This window comes from Tamandua tetradactyla, chromosome 18 (assembly GCF_023851605.1).
Source record: "Tamandua tetradactyla isolate mTamTet1 chromosome 18, mTamTet1.pri, whole genome shotgun sequence".
Taxonomy (NCBI): domain Eukaryota; kingdom Metazoa; phylum Chordata; class Mammalia; order Pilosa; family Myrmecophagidae; genus Tamandua; species Tamandua tetradactyla.
In genome coordinates this window covers 32,884,550-32,908,196 of record NC_135344.1, presented here as the reverse complement: position 1 = coordinate 32,908,196, position 23,647 = coordinate 32,884,550, and the positions used below count along the sequence as shown (strand labels likewise).

The 23,647-nt window shown below is 40.8% G+C and overlaps 1 protein-coding gene across 3 annotated transcripts in view; it reads right to left on the bottom strand.

Moving 5' to 3' along the window:
• The window catches only part of MYO5B (myosin VB), a 461,360-nt gene that overhangs the window by 119,389 nt on the left and 318,324 nt on the right, over positions 1-23,647 (bottom strand). For all 3 annotated transcript variants that reach the window (XM_077135491.1, XM_077135492.1, XM_077135490.1), the window contains exons 13-16: positions 23,240-23,362; positions 22,370-22,453; positions 2,529-2,684; positions 1,709-1,806 (exon numbers count right to left, since the gene is read on the bottom strand). In XM_077135491.1, coding sequence (XP_076991606.1) covers positions 1,709-1,806; positions 2,529-2,684; positions 22,370-22,453; positions 23,240-23,362 — 461 coding nt within the window. The remainder of the gene's footprint in view (positions 1-1,708; positions 1,807-2,528; positions 2,685-22,369; positions 22,454-23,239; positions 23,363-23,647) is intronic.

Here is a 23,647-nt window from a genome sequence, read left to right as displayed (position 1 = left end):
TCAAAATAAAAAATTCCTCATGTTTAGTGTTCAATATGTGACTAGTAGCACCATAATGGGCAACCCAGATTATAAAACATTTCTATTGTCATAGAAAGTTCTACGGACAGTGCTGGTCTACAGTGATTGCCAAGTTTCTGGTTTAGAAGGTCAGATTTGGTGGGTAGGTGAGGTGTAAGGAAATTGTTATGCCATTTACTAAAACAGAGACGAAGAGCAACACACTGTGGGGTGGAGTAGGGTGGGAGATGAGGAGTTGGGCTTCAGACATGTTGAATTAAGCAGTAGTAGGGATTCAGAAATTCCGATTTGGGAGTCAAAAGAAACCAGAGATGGACAAAGTTAATTGGGTATCACTGCTACATGGATGTGGATGAGGTAAAAATTGTGAGTGGGTATAGATGTGGAAAAAAGTTTCAGGGTAGTTGTGCTGGTTTGAAGCTGTTATGTACCCCCAGAAAAGCCATGTTCTCATAATCCTAATTCAACCTTATGGGGGCAGACCTATCGTGTAGGGTAGAACCTTTTGATTAGGTTGTTTCCATGGAGATGTGACACACCCAAATGTAGATATGACTGTTGATCAGATCATTTCCATAGAGGTGTGGCCCCACCCATTTCAAGGTGGGTCTTAATTAGTTTACTGGGGTCCTTTAACAGGGGAAACATTTGGGAGAAAGCTCAGATGTAGACATTTGGAGAGGCGTGGAGAGCTGATACAGGCACAGATATCTGGAGATGCAGAAGAAGCTGAGAGTGATAGAACTCAGAAGCTGGGAGAGAAGAAATCTCCGCCCTAGGAGATGCTAAGCCAAGAGCTGAAATCCAGAGCAGCCAAGTGAGGACCCACAGACACTTAGAGAGAAGGCACTGGAATCAGAAGCTGGAAGCAAAAAGACCAGAAACAAGGATCAGCAGATGCCAGCCACATGCCTTCCCATGTGACAGACATTGGCCTTTCTTCAAAATCAAGGTATCTTTCTCTGGATGCCTTAGTTTGGACATTTTTATGGCCTTAGGCTATAAATTTGTAATTTAATAAATCCCCTTTACAAAAAAGCCAGTCCATTTTTGGTATATTGCATTTTGGAAGCTTTAGCAAACTAAAACAGTAGCAACAGAGGCAGAAAATGGACCACAATAGGCTAAGGAGTGAAAGGAAAGTGAGAAAGAAGTGGAGTTAGCAAACATGAGTAACACTGGAAGCTCTGCTGTAAAGGGGATGTGAGAGGGAGTAATACTCTGCATGTCCTATCACTTGACATGCCATTTAAGGTACAGTTTCTTCAAGGCTATTAGATTTTCCTGATCACTCCAGTGATAATTCCCTCCCCAAATTCAATGTTTACTGTGAGATACACTCACTTCTGCATTTAAGACACCCTTCTACATGGCTCTCTATGCTTCAACTGTGCACATTTCTCAACACCACTGTATGCTCCTTGAGATAGGGGAACTGCATCTTCTCATTCTTATGAATCCGCTTGGATAGCAGACAGGTGTACTATGGTAAATAATCTTCTGACCTGTATTCTGCACATAAACCAGCTGGGGAGTGTAAGCTTGACCGGCCATCATTCAGAAGGCTGCAGACCCCTGCAAGACTGAGGCTGCCTGTTCCACCTGAACCCCTAAGGAAGCATTAAAAGGTTCAGCTCAACTGGCCTGACTTCAGCTGAGAGGAGCTAATGCCCAAGGCAGCACTTACTGGAAGGGGAGCTTCTCATCATTGGGCTTGATGCAGCGGACATAGTGTGGCGTCGTGGCATTCAGGGTCTCCATGAGCAGATGCAGGGAGGTGCGGAACTGGGAAGACAAAAGCCAGCACTTGGTTATTTATCTATTTTTGATGTTTTGTGGATCTATAATATACATAAAGAAAATTTCATAGACTCCAGCTCTGAAACTCCGACATTGATGTATGACCAAAACCAAGCTCTTTCCATAGTCTAGCCTTAGGATTCCCTCAAACCAAATGGAAGGAAAGCACCCCCTAATAGGTCTAATATGCCACTCACAGTGTCGAGGATGTGAGATCTGAGAGAGGTGATCACCTGGTACTACCGGAGGCTGTTATTCCTCAACCTGAGGCCTTGGATCTTTAACACCAGGTGCCCAAGCACCCTGACACTTAGGAGACCATCTCTTTTCTTGGATGTAAAAGACAACAATGATGTCATAAGCAGAAGATGAATTTCATTTTTTTTTTTTAAATTCCTAGGCTTATTTAACCATCCTCTCCAAACTGAAGACTTCCAGACCCCTCTTGTCTCCCCACCAGGTATCAGCTGTCCTTTAAAATAGTCCTACCACAGGGATTAAATTTACTGTTTGGGGCCATTCGCATTCCCTTTCCTCTCCCCTCTGTCAATCCTCTCTAGACAAAGATATGAAGTTTCCTTCTTCAGAGGATACAGGTTTAGCGTTGTGGCTGGGGCTCTTCTGATTCTCAGTCCTCTTTCATGCTATGGAAAGGCCAGTCCTAAAAACATGTACCAGAGCTTCCAGCTATTACACGTGGGACTGACCTGGTGGCCCACGGTTTTCTTGTGCTCCTTGTTGGAGGCTTTAATTGCAGGTCTGGCAGAACGAATGTTGATCTTCGAAGATGGCCCCTTTCCAGATGTGGCGGTAGAAGGTACAGGATCCTTGTCATCTTGAAACAGGTCAGCTACTAGGGGAAACTAGAGACAATCACAGGAAGAATAAGCAAAAGAATATCTTTTGTACTGTATGTTGCATACACTCATTCAGAGTATTTTCTAAGATAGATCCAAGAGTATTTTATATGTCCATACCAAAACCTGGACACAAATATGCATAGTGTCATTAATTCTGCCAGAGATGGAAAAGACCCAATCGTTCATCAACTGATGAATGGATAAACAAAACGTAATATATACATACAATGAACTACTAAGTGGCTGCAAGAAGGAATGAAGTTGTGAGGTGTGCAACCAGGTGAATGAACCTTAAGGACAGTACGTCAAATGAAACAAAAAGACAAATATTTTCATGCTTCACTCATACAGACTAACTATAATATACAAACTCAGAGAACTGAAGTGCAGAGCATGGGTTATCAGATTGCGACCTATTCCAAAGGGTCCTAGATGTTAAGCTCTTACAGTAGTCATACATATTCAGGAGCTATAACTGTTACTTCTAAATATTTGCGTATAAGCTGGTCATTCCCTGAGACTTCGGTTCCTTATGTGACACCTGAGACTCTGAGAGCACTGAAGCTATGAAAGTCAGTGTTACCCATACAACAACTGTTAAAAAAGTGATCAGAATTCAACTAGAGATATGAACAAAGCTGATCTGGATAGGTCTAAGGTAAACTAGAGTACAGAGTAAAGGATGATATGGCCCAAATTTTAAAACTTCAACTTCTTTGTGAGACCAAAGGGAGAGATGTTTATTTAGTGCAAAATTTATGTTTAGGTTAGTGCATTATTTAATTTAACTTGTATGGTCAGTTTATTTGAGCACCATTAAGTACATGGAATTTTGAATAGGGGGTGAAATCTTATTGGTTTGTACAGGTTACTGTGATCCCCCGAAACATATCCCGAAATATTCCAGAGTAATACGGGCAAAGAATAAAAAAGCACTTGCAAAGTCCCCTTGGGGGACTGGGGAGAAAGGAAGAAATATTCAACACCAAAGGAAGAAATATTCCCCAACATCTGGGGAATTCCTGATATTCTTGCAAGCAGTGGGGACAAACAAGCAATAGGTTGAGCCCTTGATCTTGGGATTTGTCCCTCGAAACTTATTCCTACAAAGCAAAAGCTAAGCCTATTTATAATTATGTCTAAGACTCACCCCCAGAGAATGAGAATGTCTTTGCTGCCCAGATGTTGCCTCTGTAAGTCAATTCAGCAGGTGAACTCACAAAACACCCTTTCCCCACCACCACCACCACCACATGGCACATGACTCTCAGGGGTGTAAATCTCCCCGGCAACGTGGGACAGGACTCCCAGGATGAGTGGGGACCTGGCATCAGGGGATTGAGAAAGTTTTCTTAACTAAAAGGGGGAAGAGAAAAATGAGACAAAATAAAGTTTCAATGGCTGAGAGATTTCAGAGTCAAGAGATTATCCTGGAGGTTATTCTTAAGTATTATATAGGTATCCCTCTTTAGTTTATAGTGTATCGGAGTAGCTGGAAGGAAGTACCTGAATCTGTTGAGCTGTGTTCCAGTAGCCTTGATTCCTGAAAATGATTGTATAACTATGTAGCTTTTACAATGTAACTGTGTGATTGTGAAAACCTTGTATCTGGTGTTTTTACTCAGGGTGTGGACAGATGAGTAAAAAAAATAAGGTAAAAAAGTAAATAAATAATTGGGGGGGATAAAGGGTAAAAAATATTGATATACTAGGGGTCAGTGAGAGGGAAGGGTAAGGGGTATGAGATGTACGAGTTTTTTCTTTTTATTTCTATTTTTGGAGTAATGCAAATGTTCTAAAAATGACCGTGGTGAGGAATACACAGCTATGTGATGATATGTGAGCCAGTGATTGTACACTATGGATGAACTATATGTGCATGAAGATTTCTCAATATAAAAAAAAAAAAACATAAAAGAACGATACCTGCTACAATATAGATGAACCTTGGAAACATTAAGCTAAATAAAAGCAGCCAGACACAAAAGGTCACATACCATATGGCTCTACTTATCTGAAGTGTCCAGAATATACAAATCTATAGAAATAGCAAATTAGGATAGTGGTTGCCAAAGTTTGGAGGAAGGGAGAAAGGGAAAGTGACTGCTAATTGACACAGGATTTCTTTTGGAGTGATGAAACATTCTGGAATTACACAGTGGTGACTGCAAAATTTTGTGAATATATGAAAAAATCACTGAACTGTACATTTTAAAGTGATGAACTTTATGGCATGTGAATTACATTTCAATTAAGAAAAAGCTTTCTCAGACAAATCTTACTTAATCTTCATCCACAAAATGGACAAAACTTCACTTCCTTGTAGGAGGCTAGCTATGCTCTAATAAAATTATGTTTAAATACTGTTTTTCCATACTCATTATTGGATCTTATAAAGTTATTTAATTTCCCTAAGCCTTGGTTGCTTCATAGTAAAAGGGGTATAAGAACATACCTGCTATGTGGGGTTGTCATGATGACTAAATGAGATAATTTATGTCAATGTCTTTATCTATAATAAGGCAGATTCAATGTGGTAGTGGTACAGAGTCCCAGCCATCCAAGTACTCAGCCTGACGCAGAGTCGGCTCTGCCATCAGCCCCACAGGAAAGTCAATTCTGCGGCTAGAATAAAGTATTCTAAGACCTCTACTCTATTCTTTTCAGGGAGGGAACAAAAGGGGTATTCAGTCCCCACTCAGTAATCCTGAACCACTCCCAATCTCAACAGAAGAGAGGCTGAAATGTTAGTGCCTTACACTCTAGGGTCTACTTTTTCTAACTCATCTGCACACTTGAGATCCTGTGCTGGTTTGAAAGGATTATGCACCCTAGAAAAGTCATGGTTTAGTCCTGAACCAATCTTATGGGAGTTTCTTTTAATCCCTACTTGGCACTATAGGTTGGAAACTTGATTAGATTATCTCTACCGTGGCTCACACAGTTGTGGGTATAAACTTTTGACTAGATGGAGATGTGACTTCCCATTCCAGGTTGGTCTTGATTAGTTTACTGGAATCCTTTAAAAAGAGGAAGCATTTTGGAGAGAACAGATCTATAAGAGCCACGAGAACTACCAGAGTCCACACAGCCAGAGACCTTTGCAGATGAAGAAGGAAATGCCCCTGGGGGAGCTTCATGAAACAAGAAGTCTGGAGAGAAAGCTAGCAGACTTTGCTATGTTCACCACGCATCTTTCCAGCTGAGAGCGAAACTCTGAACTTCATCGGCCTTTCTTGAGTGAAGATAACCTCTTGTTGGTGCCTTAACTTGGACATTTTTAGACTTGCTTTAATTGGAACATTTTCATGGCCATAGAACTGCAAACTTGCAACTTAATAAATTCCCCTTTTTAAAAGCTGTTCCATTTCTGGTATACTGCATTCCAGTAGCTAGCAAACTAGAACAGACCCTAATTAAAGTATGTGGCTTCCCATGTACTAACACCACGCATGGACTCTCTTCCACAATCTAATCCCACTGACTGTCTCTCAGACAATACCTTTTAAAGTAATCAATCTGTCACCTCACTATTCCATAAACCATCACACTCTTTATTTCCATTTCTACATCTTTACTTGCCATGTTATTCTGATCCAAGATACTCCTCATCCCCCAGACCCACTGCTTCTCCTGAGCCAGCCCTTCTTCAAGGACCAGCCAGACCTGTAGCCCCCATGACCCCTTCCCAGAGGGCTCCTCCTGCTACCCCCATCTCCCACTGGCTTGGTCTGTGCTGGGCCCTGGGTCCACAGCTTCCGGGCGTCTCCCTCCCTAAGGGGGATAAGGGCTGAGGGGAGCATTAAATGGGGCCTTCCACATAAGCACAGAGAAAAGTGACTAGCATATAATTAGCACTCAGACATTAACTCATTTTATTACTTTTATTAGGCATTGTATATGTGAAAAATCTGTCTAAACTGTAAAATAACAGATGCTTGATGAAGTTGTATTTTTTTTAGTCAAAAGGGAAACCTAGAACTATAGAATTTCAGACCTGGAAAAACCAGAGAAATAGGCTCTTATCTTCCTGTGGCAGGTGGAGAGGCAGGAGCTCAGGGAGAAGGGACTTGCCAGAATCCTGCTTCAGCCTCTAAAACCTACAGTGTCAAGCATGCAGCCAGCACTGGGCCATCCAAGGCTGTCCTGGGTCCCCAGCCTAGAGCTTGTTTCAAAGCTATTCATGTATTTTACACTAGCAATATCCAGGAAGTGGAAATGCAAACAAGTTTAAGACACAGCCTTAATCTTTAAGGTGGTTGCAATCAATATTAAATACATAAAAGGACATTCCATGAAGCATCCCTCTAGTTTACAACATCCTCTGAAATCCACAGCAGGAGACTTTGGCTAAGGTGAAGTAGGCACTCAAGATGCCACATCCTTTTCCCATCAGGCTACAGATTCTAAATGATGGTGGTGGCCAATTTATGCTCTGATACTGTTCTCCCTACAACTTCCTAGACTTTTAAGACATTCAGCCACAATTAACCCAGTATTTCTTAAGTACCTCGAGGGCATTGATTAGTAGGGCATCATGCTCAACAACAATACTTCACAACCCTTGGGTAAAAACATAAAGTCTTAGTGGTATATCAACAACAGGTAACACATGATGGGCTTTTTCACAGCATGGAAGGGCCAGGCTTATCCCCTCCAATGCAGTCAGAGGTACCTGGTGGTACAAAGTCATGAGATAACCGCAAGTGTACCTGACATCAGTACATTACAACATCCAGACAAAGGAGCATGATGGCATTGGTAGCACAGTAAGAAAAAGTACTCAGAACCTCGATGTAAGATCCAGGTGACACAGCTTACTCTTAAGGCTGTTTCTGCAACCTAAGTAGACAGTTGTTCCTGAGTTTCAGGGTGATTTGACCAGAAGGGTTAAGAAGACTTCTTCTTAACCCTTCTGGTCAGATCACCCAGAAGTTGACCTGACCTGGAACAAGCATGGGGATGTTGGCAATATTTAAGGTATTTCCTGTGAGTAAATAAATAGGGTAGCAGATGCTTCACTCACCAAGCAGCCTTCAGCCTGATGATCTCTGATATACTTTGTTATAAGGTAATTTTCTTAAGTTACATAGATCAAAATATTCATTTTCACCAAATCTCAATGTGAGTCCTATACGGAACTACTTCACAATCACAGATTTGAGTGAGTGTGTCTACCCACACCCTCAAGTTCATGATGGCTCAGGTCAAAACTGGTTCTAATGCTGGTTAAAATTACAGGCTTATCTTCTATATCAAATATTTTAAACTAAAAAGGTACAAGCTAATTAATTCCTACCATCTCATTCTTATGATTTTTATAAGTTCAATTTTAGAATCAAAAGTAACTATACAGCACGTACCAGTATATTGTCTACCACAGCATGCAACCTAGCCATACCAGTTACAAAGCAGTTTAACTGTGTATGTGGTGCTCGAAAGCACCACTCTTTCCTCATATGCCTGTTTCACCGATACATCAGCCATCAGAAGCAACTGAGTCCATCTCTCTCAGTGAATTGCTTGCAAATAAAGGTGGCAGCTCTCGAGTTCCCTGGCCTGGGCTTGAAGTTCAGTCTAAAACTACCCACATGAACTCAAGGCCAATGACCATGTCTGGTAAGTAGCCCATCCTTACCGCTGACTACTCTGTGGATGGAAGAGGCTGAAGACATGACAATCAGCACCAGGAAAAGCCACCATATTCCTGAGCAAAGCACCTTAAATCCCTGCCAAAAGGCCTTGAAGGGATGATCTATCCATAGCATGCAGAATCAAAACATTTCCCTGGAAGGAAATAGACTCTAGCCTTTGCTAAGAACACTGATTATATTGCTGTCAGGCAAGTGGCTAGAGGGTCACCCCAATGAATGGTCCCTGAGATCAAGGACTCATCCCAGTTCCCACTGTCAGCAGGTGGCAATTGTTATTTTGACATCTTCGAAAATGGATCCTCTGATATGCAAGGTGTTTCAAAGTCATAAATATTGTCTCTTTGGAGGGGAAAATAATTTGTAGGCTGTCAGAGGAACAAAGATTAAGACTTATGGACATGCTTTTTTTTTTTTTTAATCTAGGACTAAAATTTGTGAGCCAACATCATGATGATACTTTTATTAGATATTCAATTCCTCATGCTTCCAAAGAAGAGAAAGTAACTACTAGATTACTGAAATACAAGAAACTACATTGACTGGTCCATTCATTTTCATTCATTCATTCAACATTCAACTAATCAATGCTCACAATTACCAAACATGCAACAAATGCCAAATTAAGGGTCAGAAACACAAAAGTGAACAAATATATATCATAGAGTTTATGGTCTAGTGGGGGCAAACTTCAAAAAATAGAATATTTTTCTGAATCCAGGGTCCAAGTTTGGGGGAGACAGGGAAGCTTCTTCTTAGGAAGGGACATTTGAGCTGTGGGGCATCTGATTGGTAGGAATGTTATGAGAAGTAGTTGTCCATACAAAGGTGCTGCAATGTGAGGGAGCCCAGCATATTCAGGGAACTAATGTGATGCCAGTACAGCTAAGTGTACAGAGTGAGAGGGGCCAGATCATGCAGGGCCTTTGGTGAGGATCCTGGTTTTATCTTAAGAGCAATGTAAAGCCATTAAGGGGTTTTAAAATAACAGGAGTTAACATTTACTGAGCACTTAGAACGTGTCAGGTATTCAGTAACCCATTCAATTCTCCCAGCAACCATGGGGATACCATTCCTATTCTACAGATAAGGAAATTGAGATTTAGGGCATTAAGCAATTTGTCCAAGATCACAGAGCTAGTTAAGTGGCAAAACCAGGAAATGACCCTAGACAATGTGGCTCCAGAACCCAAGTGACCGTCCACGGTGTGGAGCAATGACCAGAACCAGCAATGACTGGAGATCTTTCATAAAAGATTACTCTGACTACAACATAACCACAGCAAAGAGAATGAAGTCCAAGTCCACTGCACACACAGCACTAAAACAGGTGTTTAGTGGAGTTACAAGAGAGATTAGAAGAGCCTGTAACTCAGCACATCTCTTGGAAGTAATGTAATGTAGTGGAAAGGGCACTGGGCTAGGGTCAGGAGACCTGAATTTTAGATCCAACTCTGCAACCAATTAGCTGTGTGACCCACAGCAAACCTCCTGGTCTTCCCTGTTTATGGAAGAAAGCCAATACCTCCAATACTTCCAAAACTGAAAAGGGATATCTATATACTACATCAGAATAACCTCCAGAATAACCTTTTGACTCTACTTGAAATCTCTCAGCCACTGAAACTTTTTGTTTAATTTCTCTTCTCCCTTTTGGACAAAAGTCTTTCTTAATCCAAGGCACAGAAGTGACTAGAGAGGGGGAGGAGAGAACATGTTAGGCACAGAGGCTCTGTGGACTGGTGTCAGAGATCCAAGTTAAGTGAGAAAGGGCCAATCAGCCAAGTCTAATGAGACATTTCTAGAGGGAAATGATGAGATACAAACAGCAGGTTCACATTTTAAAGAAGTCACTGTGACTTAGTCATGCCCAAACAAAATACTGACTGATTAAATTATTCCAATTCATATGTTACCTGAAATGGATTTCCAAGATGTTTGGGTCACCGGTAGACATTGCCAACTTGCATAATTACAGTGTTTGAGAAGTCTAATTTACAGAAATCATTAATAGTGGCTTTCTCTGTGAAAAATCATGTTAAGCTCTAAGACCAGGTACTTGTGTCAAAATCCCACAGAGACAGAAACCATATGACCTGGCAGTCCCATTTCTTGGAGTACACACCAAAGAACTAAAGGTGGGGAGGGACTCACACCACGTGGGTACATTGAAGACAGCATTGTAAGTGAAATAAGCCAGACACAAAAGGACAAATTTAATAGAATCTCTTTTATATGAAGTACCTAGAATAAGAAAATTTCATTGAGTCAGACAATAGATTACAGGTTACAAGGGGCTGAGGAGGGTGGAGGGTAAAGGGGACTTTTTGCTTAACCAGTAAAGAGTTTCTGTTTGAGATGATGAAAAAGTTGCAGTAAAGGATGTTGTTGATGGAGTCGTAATATTACAAATGAAGTTAATACCTCTGAAATTGTACAACTGGAAGTGGCTGAAATGGCTAATTTTGAATTATGTGTATGTTAAAAAAAAAATCACAAAGAACTCTCTAATCAGACTTACCAATATGAGTATGTTCAGTCCTTATCTCTTGTTCAAATCAGAGACACTTGTTTTTTATTGATCTTACACATTAAATATATGCTTTACAACTTAAAAACAGAAAGTGAGAACTTATGCTTTACCCAGCCTTTAACCTATGCTGGCACTGTGTTTGAGTAGGAAATACCACTACGGTTTACTCTGGGGAATTTGTATTTTAAAAGCTATGTTTTAATTAAAGGTCTCTGCTATTGAGTTTGCATTTGGAAGTGTTAGGAGCTCTGGTATTCAGAGGGAGGGAGATGGATTTGTTAGAACATTAGGCTAGAAAGGAGATGTAGATTTTGCATCCTACCAAGAATTTGAGCATACAGAGAAATTCAGTTTGAGAACAGAATTGAAAGGCCAAGAGGTGTCGTGTTCAGTTTTGGGCTGCAGGCAATAGGAACAGACACAGGCAAGAAATATTCATTTATTGGTCCCTCTTAAGTAGAGGGTTAGATCAGACAAGGGCCTCTTTATCTAAGGAATGTCCCTGAAATCACTATGAAGTGAAAAGTGGTTATCAATTTCTTGCTTGATAAAGGATTCACGCAAAAGAAGGCACTTCTAAGTAAGAGGGAAAAGTTGTTTCTTCAATTGACTAATTTGCTAAACTTTAAGAGCTACGGGAAAGTGTGTTTGTAAACTAACTGACCAGTAATGGAAACTTTATAGTCATTTTAAGTCAGCACTAGGGAACAGCATCTATCCAAGTCTTTCTAAAAATCTGTTCCCTGTAAAACTTGAAAACATCTAGGGAGGACCTTCAAACAAACTAAGCACGTCTTAACAGTGTGTCCCTTATTTGAAATGTGTCCATAGGTACTGGCTTGCTTCAGAATTCTTTGCTATTCAACTCTATATATAGATTTTAAAAGCCTGAGGCAATTATATCTGAAAAGGGATTAAAATAAGTATGAAAACACTTTGCATAGACCATTTGACAGTTTTAAGAAAAATATCTATTATAACTACATACATAGCTGTTACCTTGGAAATCACACATATTCACTCCTGTCTATAAGGATATAAAATATTTCTTTTAAAACAGGTATGTGAAACTAAAATAAGATATGCTCTAAGAACAGTTTGATTGGGATCTGTTGCCTAGAATTTTATCTCTAAAAACTATAGCTGTAAATATAAAAAACACTTTCTTTTCGATCAATTTTTTTACATGGTCAATGCTACCTTTTGTAAAACATCTCCAACTTTTAGATAAGAAACATTTTGTTTAAAAGGGTTTTATCACCTGGGGAAGTTCTGATCTGATATTCTTATAAGCATTGGGGACTGCCAATTTGATGGGGCAGGGCCTCAATCTTGGGGCTTGCCCTTATGAAACTTATTCCAGCAAAGAAGAAGCTAAACCTACTTATGATTATGCTTAAGAGTCACTTCCAGAGAACCTTTATTGTTGCTCAGAGTGCCCTCTCTACACCAACTCTGCAAGTGAACTCACCGCCCTCCCCACTACGTGGGACATGCCTCCCAGCGGGCAAATCTCTTGGGCAACATGAGTATATGAGACCAAGGGATGAGACTGCCCTTGGCGTCATGGGATTAAGAAAGACTTTAGTCCAAAAAGGGGAAGAGAAATTAAACAAAAAGTTTCAGTGGCTGAGAGATTTCAAGTAGAGTTAAAAGGTCATTCTGGAGGTTATTCTAATGTAGTATATAGATATTCCTTTTCAGTTTTGGAGGTATTGGAGCAGCTAGAGGGAAATACCTGAAATTGTTGAACTGCAATCCAATAGCCTTGATTCTTCTTTTTTTTTTTTTTTTTTTTTTTTATTTTTTTTTTAGAGAGAAGGAAGGAAGGATAGAAGGAAGGAAGGAAGGAAGAAAGGGAAACATTTTTAAACATTTTCTTGTTTTATTGTATTCTGTTTCTCCGTTTTTGTTACATGGGCTGGGGCCGGGAATCGAACCGAGGTCCTCCGGCATAGCAGGCAAGCACTTTGCCCGCTGAGCCACCGCGGCCCGCCCTGAGCCACCGCGGCCCGCCCGTTGATTCTTCTTTTAAAATACTTTTATTATAAACAACGAACAAACAAACATTCTTGACATACAAACATTCTTGACATGGTTACAATCAGTGGCTCACAATATCATTACATAGTTGTGTATTCATTACCAGGATCATTTTTTTTAAATCTCTCCAGCAAAAGAAAGAAGAAAAAGAAAAAACTCATACATGCCATACACCTTACCACTCCCTTTCATTGACCACTAGATTTCAATCTTTTCTATTTTAACCTTTGTTCCCCCTATTATTTGCTTATTTCTTATCTACATTTTTTTGCTCATCTGTCCATACCATAGATAAAAGAAGCATCAGACACAAGATTTTCACAATCACACAGTCACATTGTGAAAGCTATATCATTATACAATCACCTTCAAGAAACAAGGCTACTGGAACACAGCTCTACAGTTTCAGGCACTTCCCTCTAGCCACTCAAATACACCATAAACTAAAAAGGAGATATCTATGTAATGTGTAAGAATAACTTCCAGGGTAACCTCTCAATTCTGTTTGGAATCTCTCAGCCACTGACACTTTATTTTGTCTCATTTCTCTCTTCCCCCTTTTGGTCGAGAAGGTTTTCTCAATCCCTTGATGCTGAGTCCCACCTCATTCTAGGATTTCTGTCCCATGTTGCCAGGAAGGTCCACACCCCTGGGAGTGATGTTCCATGTAGAAAAGGAGAGGGCAGTGAGTTCACTTGCTGTGTCGGTTGAGAGAGAGAGAGCCCACATCTGAGCAAAAAAAAGAGGTACTCTGGGTTGACTCTTAGACCTAATTTTAAGTAGACTTAGCCTATCCTTTGCAGAGATAAGTTTCATAGGGACAAACCCTAAGTTGAGGGCTCAGCTTATTGATTTGGTTGTCCCCACAGCTTCCAAGAATATCAGGAATTCTCCAAATGGGGAAGTTGAAATTTTTCCCCCATTTCTTCCCACTTCCCCAAGGGGACTTTACAAATACTTCTCTTTCACTGTTCAAATCACTCTGGGATTCATTGGGGGCATCACACTGACATGGACAAACCTACAAAATCTCATGCCCTATTCAAGGCTCCATGTACTTACGATAGTCAATTCAACTGTCCGTAAGTTAAATCATAGCCTGGATTCTTGAAGATGACTGAATAACTATAGAGGTTTTAAGGTGTGACTGTGTGATTGTGAAAACTTTGTGACTGATATTCCCTTTATCCAGTGTACAGACAGATAAGGAAAAATAAATAAATAAATAGAATAAAGAAATAAAAGAGAGCAGGTGTGGGATGTTTGGGGCGTTCTTTTTTCTTTGTTTTTTTTGCATAGGCAGGTGTGCTGGTCTGAAAGGAAGTATACCCCCTAGAAAAGCCATGTTTTAATCAAAATCCCATTTCATAAAGGTAGAATAATCCCTATTCAATACTCTACATTTGAAACTGTAATCAGATCATCTTCCTGGATGATGTGATTTAGTCAAGAGTGGTTGTTAAGCTGGATTAGGTGACGACATGTCTCCACTCATTTGGGTGGGTCTTTATTAGTTTCTGAAGTCCTATAAAAGAGGAAACATTTTGGAGAATGAGAGATTCATAGAGAGCAGAGAATGCTGCAGCACCACGAAGCAGAGAGTCCACCAGCCAGCGACCTTTGGAGATGAAGAAGGAAAACGCCTCCTGGGGAGCTTCATGAAGGGAAGCCAGGAGAGAAAGCTAGCAAATGGTGCTATGTTCGCCATGTGCCCTTCCAGATGAGAGAGGAACCCTGACTGTGTTCACCATGTGTCTTTCCAGATGAGAGAGAAACTCTGGGTTCGCCATGTGCCTTCTCGCTTGAGAGAAACCCTGAACGTATAGACTTGTAATTGGGGCATTTTCTCGACCTTAGAATTGTAAACTAGCAACTTATTAAATTCCCCCTTTTAAAAGCTATCCCATTTCTGGTATATTGCATTCCAGCAGCTAGCAAACTAGAATAGCAGGCACTGGGAATCGAACCCAGGCCTCCAGCACAGCAGGTGAGAATTCTGCCACTGAGCCACCACTGCCCACCCTGGGTGTTCTTTATTTATTTTTATTTTTACTTTTCTTCTTTTTTTTTTTTTTTGAGTAATGAAAATGCTCAAAAAATCAATTGTGGTGATGAATCACAGCTATATGATTTATACTGTGAACCACTGATTGTATAATTTGGATGATTATATGGTATCTGAATATATATCTCAATAAAACTGCATTTAAAAAAAGTACGATGAGTCAAACAAAGAAAAAGAGTTTTAAAGGAAAAGTCTTAGCACAACAACCCCTTTTTTCCCTAATACTGCATTTTTTGAATTATTTTTTAACTTTAGAAAATTGTACACATAATAGGGGTTCATTGTAAAATCATAAAAATTGAAAAGAAGAAACTGAAACAACATTCAAAGAACCAAAATATGTCATATAACTCTCCAACTTCTACAATTATTTTTTGTTAAATGGAATACTAATGGACTTAGTGATTTGTAATCTGCAGGTTTCATCAAATATAGCTTGAACATCTTTTCTTATTTCAGTATGCTTTAACACTGTTATTTCATATGGATACCTAGTATTCCATTGTGTGAGTTACTATAATTCATTTAACCAATCCCCATTTGTGGATATGCTTCTGAAACAGGTTGTTATCAGTTTTCCACTCTCATGAGTAAAACGGATGAATAATCTTGTAGGCGAATCTCTGTTTACAATCCTACAGTACCTCATTTTTTAAGGAAGAAAAAAAATGGGCATTCCTGCATTGGAAAAGGGCTGGTGATATTGTTTTACTAACTGAAAAAGTATCTCTTACACAGTGACCAGTATATCCTAAACATTGGTAAGGCTTTTCAGTTACTACCACAAACTGGTTCTGAACAGAAAGAATTCCAAATATATTTAAAAGCAACCTTTCAAGGTATGTGAATTACATCTCAATAAAGTGACTTCATAAAAATTTAAAAATAAAAATACATGTATAAAAAAGCAAACTCAGTTTTGCTCAAAATTGAACATATATGTAACCTTTAAGGGACATATTACTGTGGAAACAGCAGGCATGTGGAACTTGTCACCCCTTGATATGTTGAAATCAAATTGTAAGAAGCAGAAAGGTGATGGAGAAAGGGAGAGCAGTTTGGCCTTGTCTGCACCATACTATGGTGACTCCTGGACCTCAAGGACATCACAGCTCAGGGTAAGTCTGGAACGAACGGCCTAGGGCTCGCGTCTGCCGGGAAGGCAGAGAGGGACGTGGTTAGGACAGCCTGCCTTGCAGCCCAGGAACACGGCCCAGCACTGATTGGCATATAAACTCTACCCACTGCTCGTCCCTCTCACCTAGACTTGGTGGTGCTCTGGAATAGGGCATTTTCAGAGGAAAATAGTCTCCTTTGAAGCTATGTTTTCAAGTTGATAAAATTTTGCTTTTTATATAATAAACAAAACTGGCAGGGAAAAACCTACAGCCTTTAGTACTGAAAACATAACAGTCTAAGTCATGTTTTTAAGAGGCATTTCTTTCCTTGGTCTCTATTTATAGTTCTCTACCAACTGAGAAAGCAATTAGCTACATTATAAACTCTTACCCAGCATAAAACTGGCTTTACTAATTATATTCTCATTAGTACTGCCTTTTTTCACTGCTCTCTTTGGCTGGTTGGTATGTGGGAGCCCTCCATGCCGCAGTGCTTAATTACAACAATTCATTAATTTCTTATCAGGGATGCCATACAAAGGGGAAAAAAGCTATTATGAGTCTCATAAAATAAAAAATACCTAAAGTAAAATTACGAACTCACATACTAGATTTGAGAATTGGCTATGCTTATTGAGACAAAAAAAAAATACAATAAATATTTGGGCGTTAACTCCATGATATATAACCTTGTATCTTTGAAGGTCTTTATTTTGGTAAATTTGGCAAGGAGTTAGAAATAGGAGCCTCACAGAATCACTGTGAAAACTGAAACATTAAAATGTAGGCTCCAATAAATAATGATCTTAACAAATGGCTAAAATAACAGATGCTGCCAGAAATGCCCATCTGCCTAAGTGATCCTAAGCACGTTTAGAATCACTCTTAGATTTGAGGCCATCTGTGGAGATGCGGGCTTAGAGGAACTGTATCAATCTTGGCCTTCAGTCTTCCCGGCTGTCTGAAACTGGCTGGAATGGGTTTGGGGTGAAGAGTTTCGAGCCCTCCCCTCCTGCTGGGATCTGGTAAACCTAGAACTTCTTCTCCTTTGAACTCTGAGTGCTGTTGGCCACCATCACAACTTCTCATGGTTTTTTTGGGGGGGGATTTGGGGAGGTGGGGTGGCTGGCAAAAAGGCCACTGGTTCTTTAGGAATAGTAATTGGTGAAAGAAAAAGAACTGCAGTGAGGAGGGAAGGAAAGATGGGAGCAGATTACCTTTCAAGAATAGCTCTCAATTCTATTTTATCCTCTGGTTTAGCAATATCTAAACTTTCAATGCTACATACTCCTTGATTCATCAGTTCCACTTCTAAAAATTTACTCTATAAATCAAACTGTGCAAGTAAGCAAAGATACAAACGTAAATGCCACACATTGCAGTATTATTTGAATTAGCAAAATTTAGCAGTTGTACCACACTAATATAAAGTGTTAATAATAGGGGAAACTGTCTGAGGGGGGTATATCGAAACTGTATTTTCTGCATGATTTTTTGTAGAGCTTCCACTTCTCTAGTAAAAAAAATGCCGGCTATTTTTTTTTTAAAAATCGGCAGATAGGCTTTCACACAGAAAGATGTCCATGGTAACGGTAAGTGAAAAATTAAATACATATAATGAGATTCATTTCAATCTTAAAAGGATGCACCATTATACTTATACACAGAGTGAGAAGTCATAGACAGGGGGTCAAAGATTGGGAGGGAGTATTTTTGTTTTCTTTTAAACATTTCTATGCTATTTGGATTTTATGAGAAGCATATATTTCATTTTCTATAAGATCCAGTGCCTCCAATCTAAAACAGATACTCCTATGCAGAAAAGGGTTAACACAGCGCATCTGCAACTATCATTAAAAAATTCTGCTTAAAAGGCTGGTCCTTGGCTGATGTCTCAGAACTTGGATTTTAGAAAAGTTCTCCCTATTCCTTGACAAGAATGGGTCACTGTGCCTAAACAGTGCAAACAACATGGCTTACACTGACCACCATTCTCCATCTGGGAGTTTGGAATTCTGGTACGTGCTAGACAAAGGGTCCCTACATGACTGACTCCCAGCAAACATCCTGGACATCTAGGTTCCAGGGAGCGTCCCTCATAGACAACAATTCACACATGTTGTCACATCTTGCTGCCATTGGAATTCTGCACATCCTATGCAGACTCCACTAGGAGAAGACTCTTGGAAGCTTGCATCTTGTTTCCTTCAGTCTTCAACCCCATTTACCTTTTCCATTTGTTAGTTTTGATTTGTATCCTTTGGCTGTAATAAATCATGGCTATGGGTATTATTACATCCTAAGTCCTGTGAGTCTTCCCAGAATATCATCGAACCTGGGGGTGATCCTGGGGAACCCCCCACATGCCCCTAGGATTCTTTTCCAAAGCACCTTCTTCTTGACCCTTCACAGTATTACTAAAATTGGTAATTAAACATTTATGTACCTGTCTTTTTCACTACACTGTAAGCTCCAGGAGGGGTAAGAACTATGTGTATTATTTAGCACTATCTATATCCAACAAAGCTGTTAAATAAAAATAAGGAAAAAAGCTCAGTTACTAATAATTCATGTGCCAGAGAGAGAGAGTTTTATTGGCAATGCTCTTTATTAGAGTCTGAGATTCCTGAAAGATACATTAAGACAAAATCAATACACTGGCAAAACCAAATGCTGTATTTAATGAAAAGCATACCCAACTCTATTTCTTCCACTCTTCCTTATGCTCCTACTTGAAAGGAGAATATTTTAACAAGACAACAAAAATTCCCAGTCCTCTCAAGGTCTCTATGGCTACCTCTTCTCCAATGAACATTCCTGAAAATATTTGGAAGCTACTTGGATGCACCCCACGGCCCACTGCAGATCCCTCTGACTAAGGGGAATTCTGACCCTAGAGAAGGCCTCTTGGACAGAGGGAGCATGGCCTGGTAATTAAGGCCTGTTAGCATGCATGACCCTAAGTATCTCTGATGGGCTATGCCTATGCATCGCTCCTGGGTAGAGTCAGGTACCATGAAAGCAGAGGTTCTGGCCTCTCTGCAGCTCCCAAGCACCTGAGCAGAGAAGGCTGAGCAGACAGATGCTCAAAACATAGTACAGGACTCCTCCATGTATTTGCAGGGAGGAATCACAGTGTCCTGAAGTGCCTCCGAGAGACCCGAGTCCTGACACTCATCTGACCTTACAGAGATTTGTTTTTTCTTTCTTGCCACAAGAGTGGATAAGAGAACCACCCCACCCCTTCTAATTCAGGCTCTGATGAGCAAAGTGATCAGCCAGACTTCAGTGAATCTGCTTTTCCTCATCTCTCAGGTAAGTTTTTTTCTCCCATCTTGCCTCCTGATGAATATAAACAGACCAGGCACCTCTCTTCCTGATCTGCTTTTAATGATCATAAAAGGTTCATAGTTCCAAGCCTTGCACTCTGCACACATATATGCTATCTGGGACTTCTGCTGCAGAAGTTTTACCTACCCAGAAACCATCAGTGCAGTCATCTGTCTCCAGGTTTTTAAAAATTGCATGGAGGGACATGGACTTGGACATTATCAGGACTGGTTTTTACTTTTCATTATAGATGGGTAAGGAACAAAATCCAGCTCCCTGTGGATTTTTATGGAACCCTGAACCCAGCAGGCCTCAGAGCTGCCAAGCTGATGGATGGCATCAGCAGGGACTGCCTCAGTGGCAGCTTAAAATGTAACAGGAAAGCACCAGTCCCTATTAGTTACTTCTCATCTTAGGCAAATGCTGGGCTGCTGTCAGACTGAGAGGAGGTCTTACCATGCTAAGAAATGCTTGTGCTCATTGGAGGAGGAAAAATGCTCCCAGGTGCACAATCCATAAACTTGTACTCTTTCCCACCACGCAAGCACCCTTGTTAAAAAATAAAATGTAAAAAGTCACCTAGCCGCCTTGTGGGCTTGAAGCTGTTATGTAGTCTAGAAAAGGCCATGTTCTTTTAATCCATTCCTGTGGGTGCAGACCTGTTGTGGGTGGGACCATTTTTTAGGTTATTGCAGTTGAGATGAGACCTACCCCATTCAAGATGGGTCTTAATCTTTTTCCTGGAGTCCTTTATGACAGGTCAAAGGACAGGAAAATCTGGGAGAACTTAGAGGAGAAAAGCTCTGGAGAAGCTAAGAGAGGACCTGCAGAACACAGAGAGGAAGCCACTGGAACCAGAAGCTGAAAGCAAAGAAACCCAGGAGCAACGGCCAGCAGATGCTGGCAGTTTCAGTTTGCTAAAGCTGTTGGAATGCAATATACCAGAAATGGATTGGCTTTTACAGAGAGGATTTATTAGGTTAAAAATTTACAGTTCCAAGGCCATAAAAATGCTCAAATTAAGGCACCAGAGAAGGATACCTTGACTCTGAAGAAAGGCTGATGGCATCTGGGGTTCTTCTGTCACATGGGAAGGCACATGGCAATGTCTGCTGGACCTTCTCTGGCTTCTAGTTTCAATGGCTATCTCCAAAACGTCTCTGGGTATTTCTTCCTCTCTTAGCTTCTCCCAGGGCATCTTCTTTCTCCATCTCCAAAAGTCTTTGAGCTCTGAACTCTCTGTGTCCTTTCATAAAGAACTCCAGTAAAGGATTAAGACCCAGCTTGAATTGGGTGGGTCACATCTCCATGGAAACAACCTAATCAAAAGGTCCCTCCCACAACAAGACGACACCCACAAGAATGGATTAGAAGAAGATGGTTTTTCTGGGATACACAACAGTTTCAAACCAACACATTGGCTATGTGCTTTCTCATGTAACAGAGATGTCCTGGATGCCAGAAGTCTGACTTCAGAGTTAAGGTATCATCCTGTTGATGCCTTAATTGGGACATTTTCATGGCCTTAGACGTGTAAAGTGTAAATTAATAAATCCCCATTGGAAAAGCCAACCCATTTCTGGTATATTGCATTTCAGCAGCTTTAGAAAACCAAAACACCACCGTGGACTTGAGAGCTTGAAATTTGGGAAGTTGAAAGGTTAAACTTGTGTTGAACCCCAAAATGATATTTACATTTACCCAATGCAGCTATGACTCCGTGACTACTAGTTCCCTGATGTTGCACATATCCGAAGATGACAGTGGTGGAGGCCTGCCCTAGGCAGCCTGCATGCTGATCCTGACTCGGAATCCTTCATAAATCCTGGTCTCAGGGGCCACGTGGTATAACAGGGTTTACTTGGGTTTAAGTTCTTGGGTCCATTTTTCTGGGTGTATTTTCTCCATTTTATGATCTCAGTGCTATTGCATTCACAGCTTATCACAAAGAAATATGAATCTGCCATTTCTACAGTGTTATCAGGCCTTTGCAGGGAGTTCAGTATCATGTGGCCTGGAAGAAAGCCTCCTAAATCCTAGAAATTCCTTTTCTGGGTTTTCTCTGAAGGGCTAAAGCCGACACAGCATCTGCATCAGCTGCTGGCCTTCTGAAACTGGTGCTCATGCTTCTCCCTGCTGCAGGCCCCTCTCCCCATCCTCCTCTCTTTTTATTTATGTGTGGTTTATCTGTCTATTCATTCCTCCACTAGAATGTAAGCAAGTAGAGGCTAGAATGTGTCATCTTATCTTCGTAGGATACTAGGTGTTTAGCACAGTGCCTCACAGTGTGCGAGCTTAATGAATATTTTTTTAGGTGAATTGGTGCCTTATTTCCTCTCTCTATAGAAGGGACACAATATTTGCTATCTTTTTGCTATGTTCATGAGAAGGAAAAAACTGAAATTCTGGAGATAATAGAAAGTAAAACTCCAAAAAAAATGAGATTTAAGAGTCCTTCAAAGAACTACTTCCATTCCATTTATTTCAAGTTTTTGCTTATTGGAATTCTGTAGACTGCTAAACAGAATTTAAATGCACTGATACTAGAATTTGAAGGGGTTTACCTAACTTTACATCCTGCAGGCAGGAGATAGAAAGCAAATGACTCAACGGACACCAGATATTTTCATCTTTACACTCACTATTGTCTCTCCTGAACACCACCCCCCTGTTCCTTCCACCCTTCCCCCTTCCATTAGCTGGTATCTTTCCCAGCTGTCCCCTTCCCTCCCATGCCCCCCCCCCCACCAGATGTCCTGCCTTCTTCTCTCCACAAAGTCTTCTCAAACAGTTTCAGACTAAAATAAACAACCAACCAACCATACCTTCATCTTCTCCCTGCCTTCCCATACTCTAGAGAGTGGCCAACCCCAGCCATTCACTGTCCGTTCACCATCCCAGCTCTGGGATATCACGGCTCCAATTCTACTCTTTCCGCAGCTCTTTACCTTGCTGGCCTTCAGAATGTTGATCTGCTCTTCATGCACTGTGTCTCTGTTTTTTTCCAGAAAACCATCTGAATGGTACTCCACCTGGGCCACCACAATGCGAAAGATAAACAGTAGTTAGTGCTTCAGCCAGACCGAGCTCCCTCACTAGTTTCTTGAATAACTGAGTAGTTTCATGTTATCCATATGGTGATTTCCAAGAAAGGTTGTGAGTAGATGGGAAACCCACAGATGTTCCCACTTAAGTGAACTCAATATGTGATCAGGATTTACACAGAGGGCCATTTAGAAGGCTTCCTTAGGGCTCTGAGTGCAGCTTCCTGGTCATACTCCAGACCTATTAAATCAGAATCTGCATTTTCACAAGACTCCAACTGATTTACATCCACATGAAAATGAGAAGCATTGGGCTAGAGCCTAACAAACAGAAATGCATTTAGAAAAACTCTAGGTATACAAAAGTTATTGGGAAAGGAACCACACAAGACACATAAGAAGAGTAACACTTATTCCATGCAATGACCATTATATACTTTCTGTCTTCGCTCCCTATTTTTCCCTCTCGCAAGCTCAATGAGAGTAGAATGATAACTGTTTCACTTACTGCTATGTTCCCAAGAAAGTCTCTCTCAATAAATATTTGTTAAACCTATCACTGGGTAAATACAACATCCTTGTGGGGTTATGCCATATATTAAGTTTGGCAAACCACAGAGATAGAGTGGGGTGGGAAGGAAAGGATGGAAGGGGAACAATGTAAGAGACTCTGATCACTCAAATGGAATAGGGACAGCTCCGTCTCAGTCCAGAAGCCCTGGAGTCTACTTTAAGTGCAGCGAGTGTGGCAAAGCCAATCAAGAGCAGACTCACCTTATCTGCAAAGTGGGCGACAATGAAGGACGTGTTGGACATGCGGGGTTTCTGGAAGTGCTGGCTGCTAGAGTGCCGATCGTAGAGCTTTTGAGCCCAATTCTGGTCAGTACCTTTGGGGACCTTCAGAAGCACAAGACAGGGCAGAGTACTTTGGTTAGAGGAAAAATGAAGCAAAGAGTGGTGGCAGAGATGGAGTTCATCAGTAAGATGACTCCACGAGGCTGGAGCCACATCTCAGACCCTAGACTCTGGCTTGACTGTGGAAAGTATTACTCTACCACAGACCTTCAGGATCCTGCCACAACACGCCCGCCACCTGCCACGGGTGCCCTAGTTGTGTGCTAAGCCGCAAAGTCTCTGCTGCTTGGCAGATGCTGGCAGTGTTAGGAGAGGATGGAGGTGGAA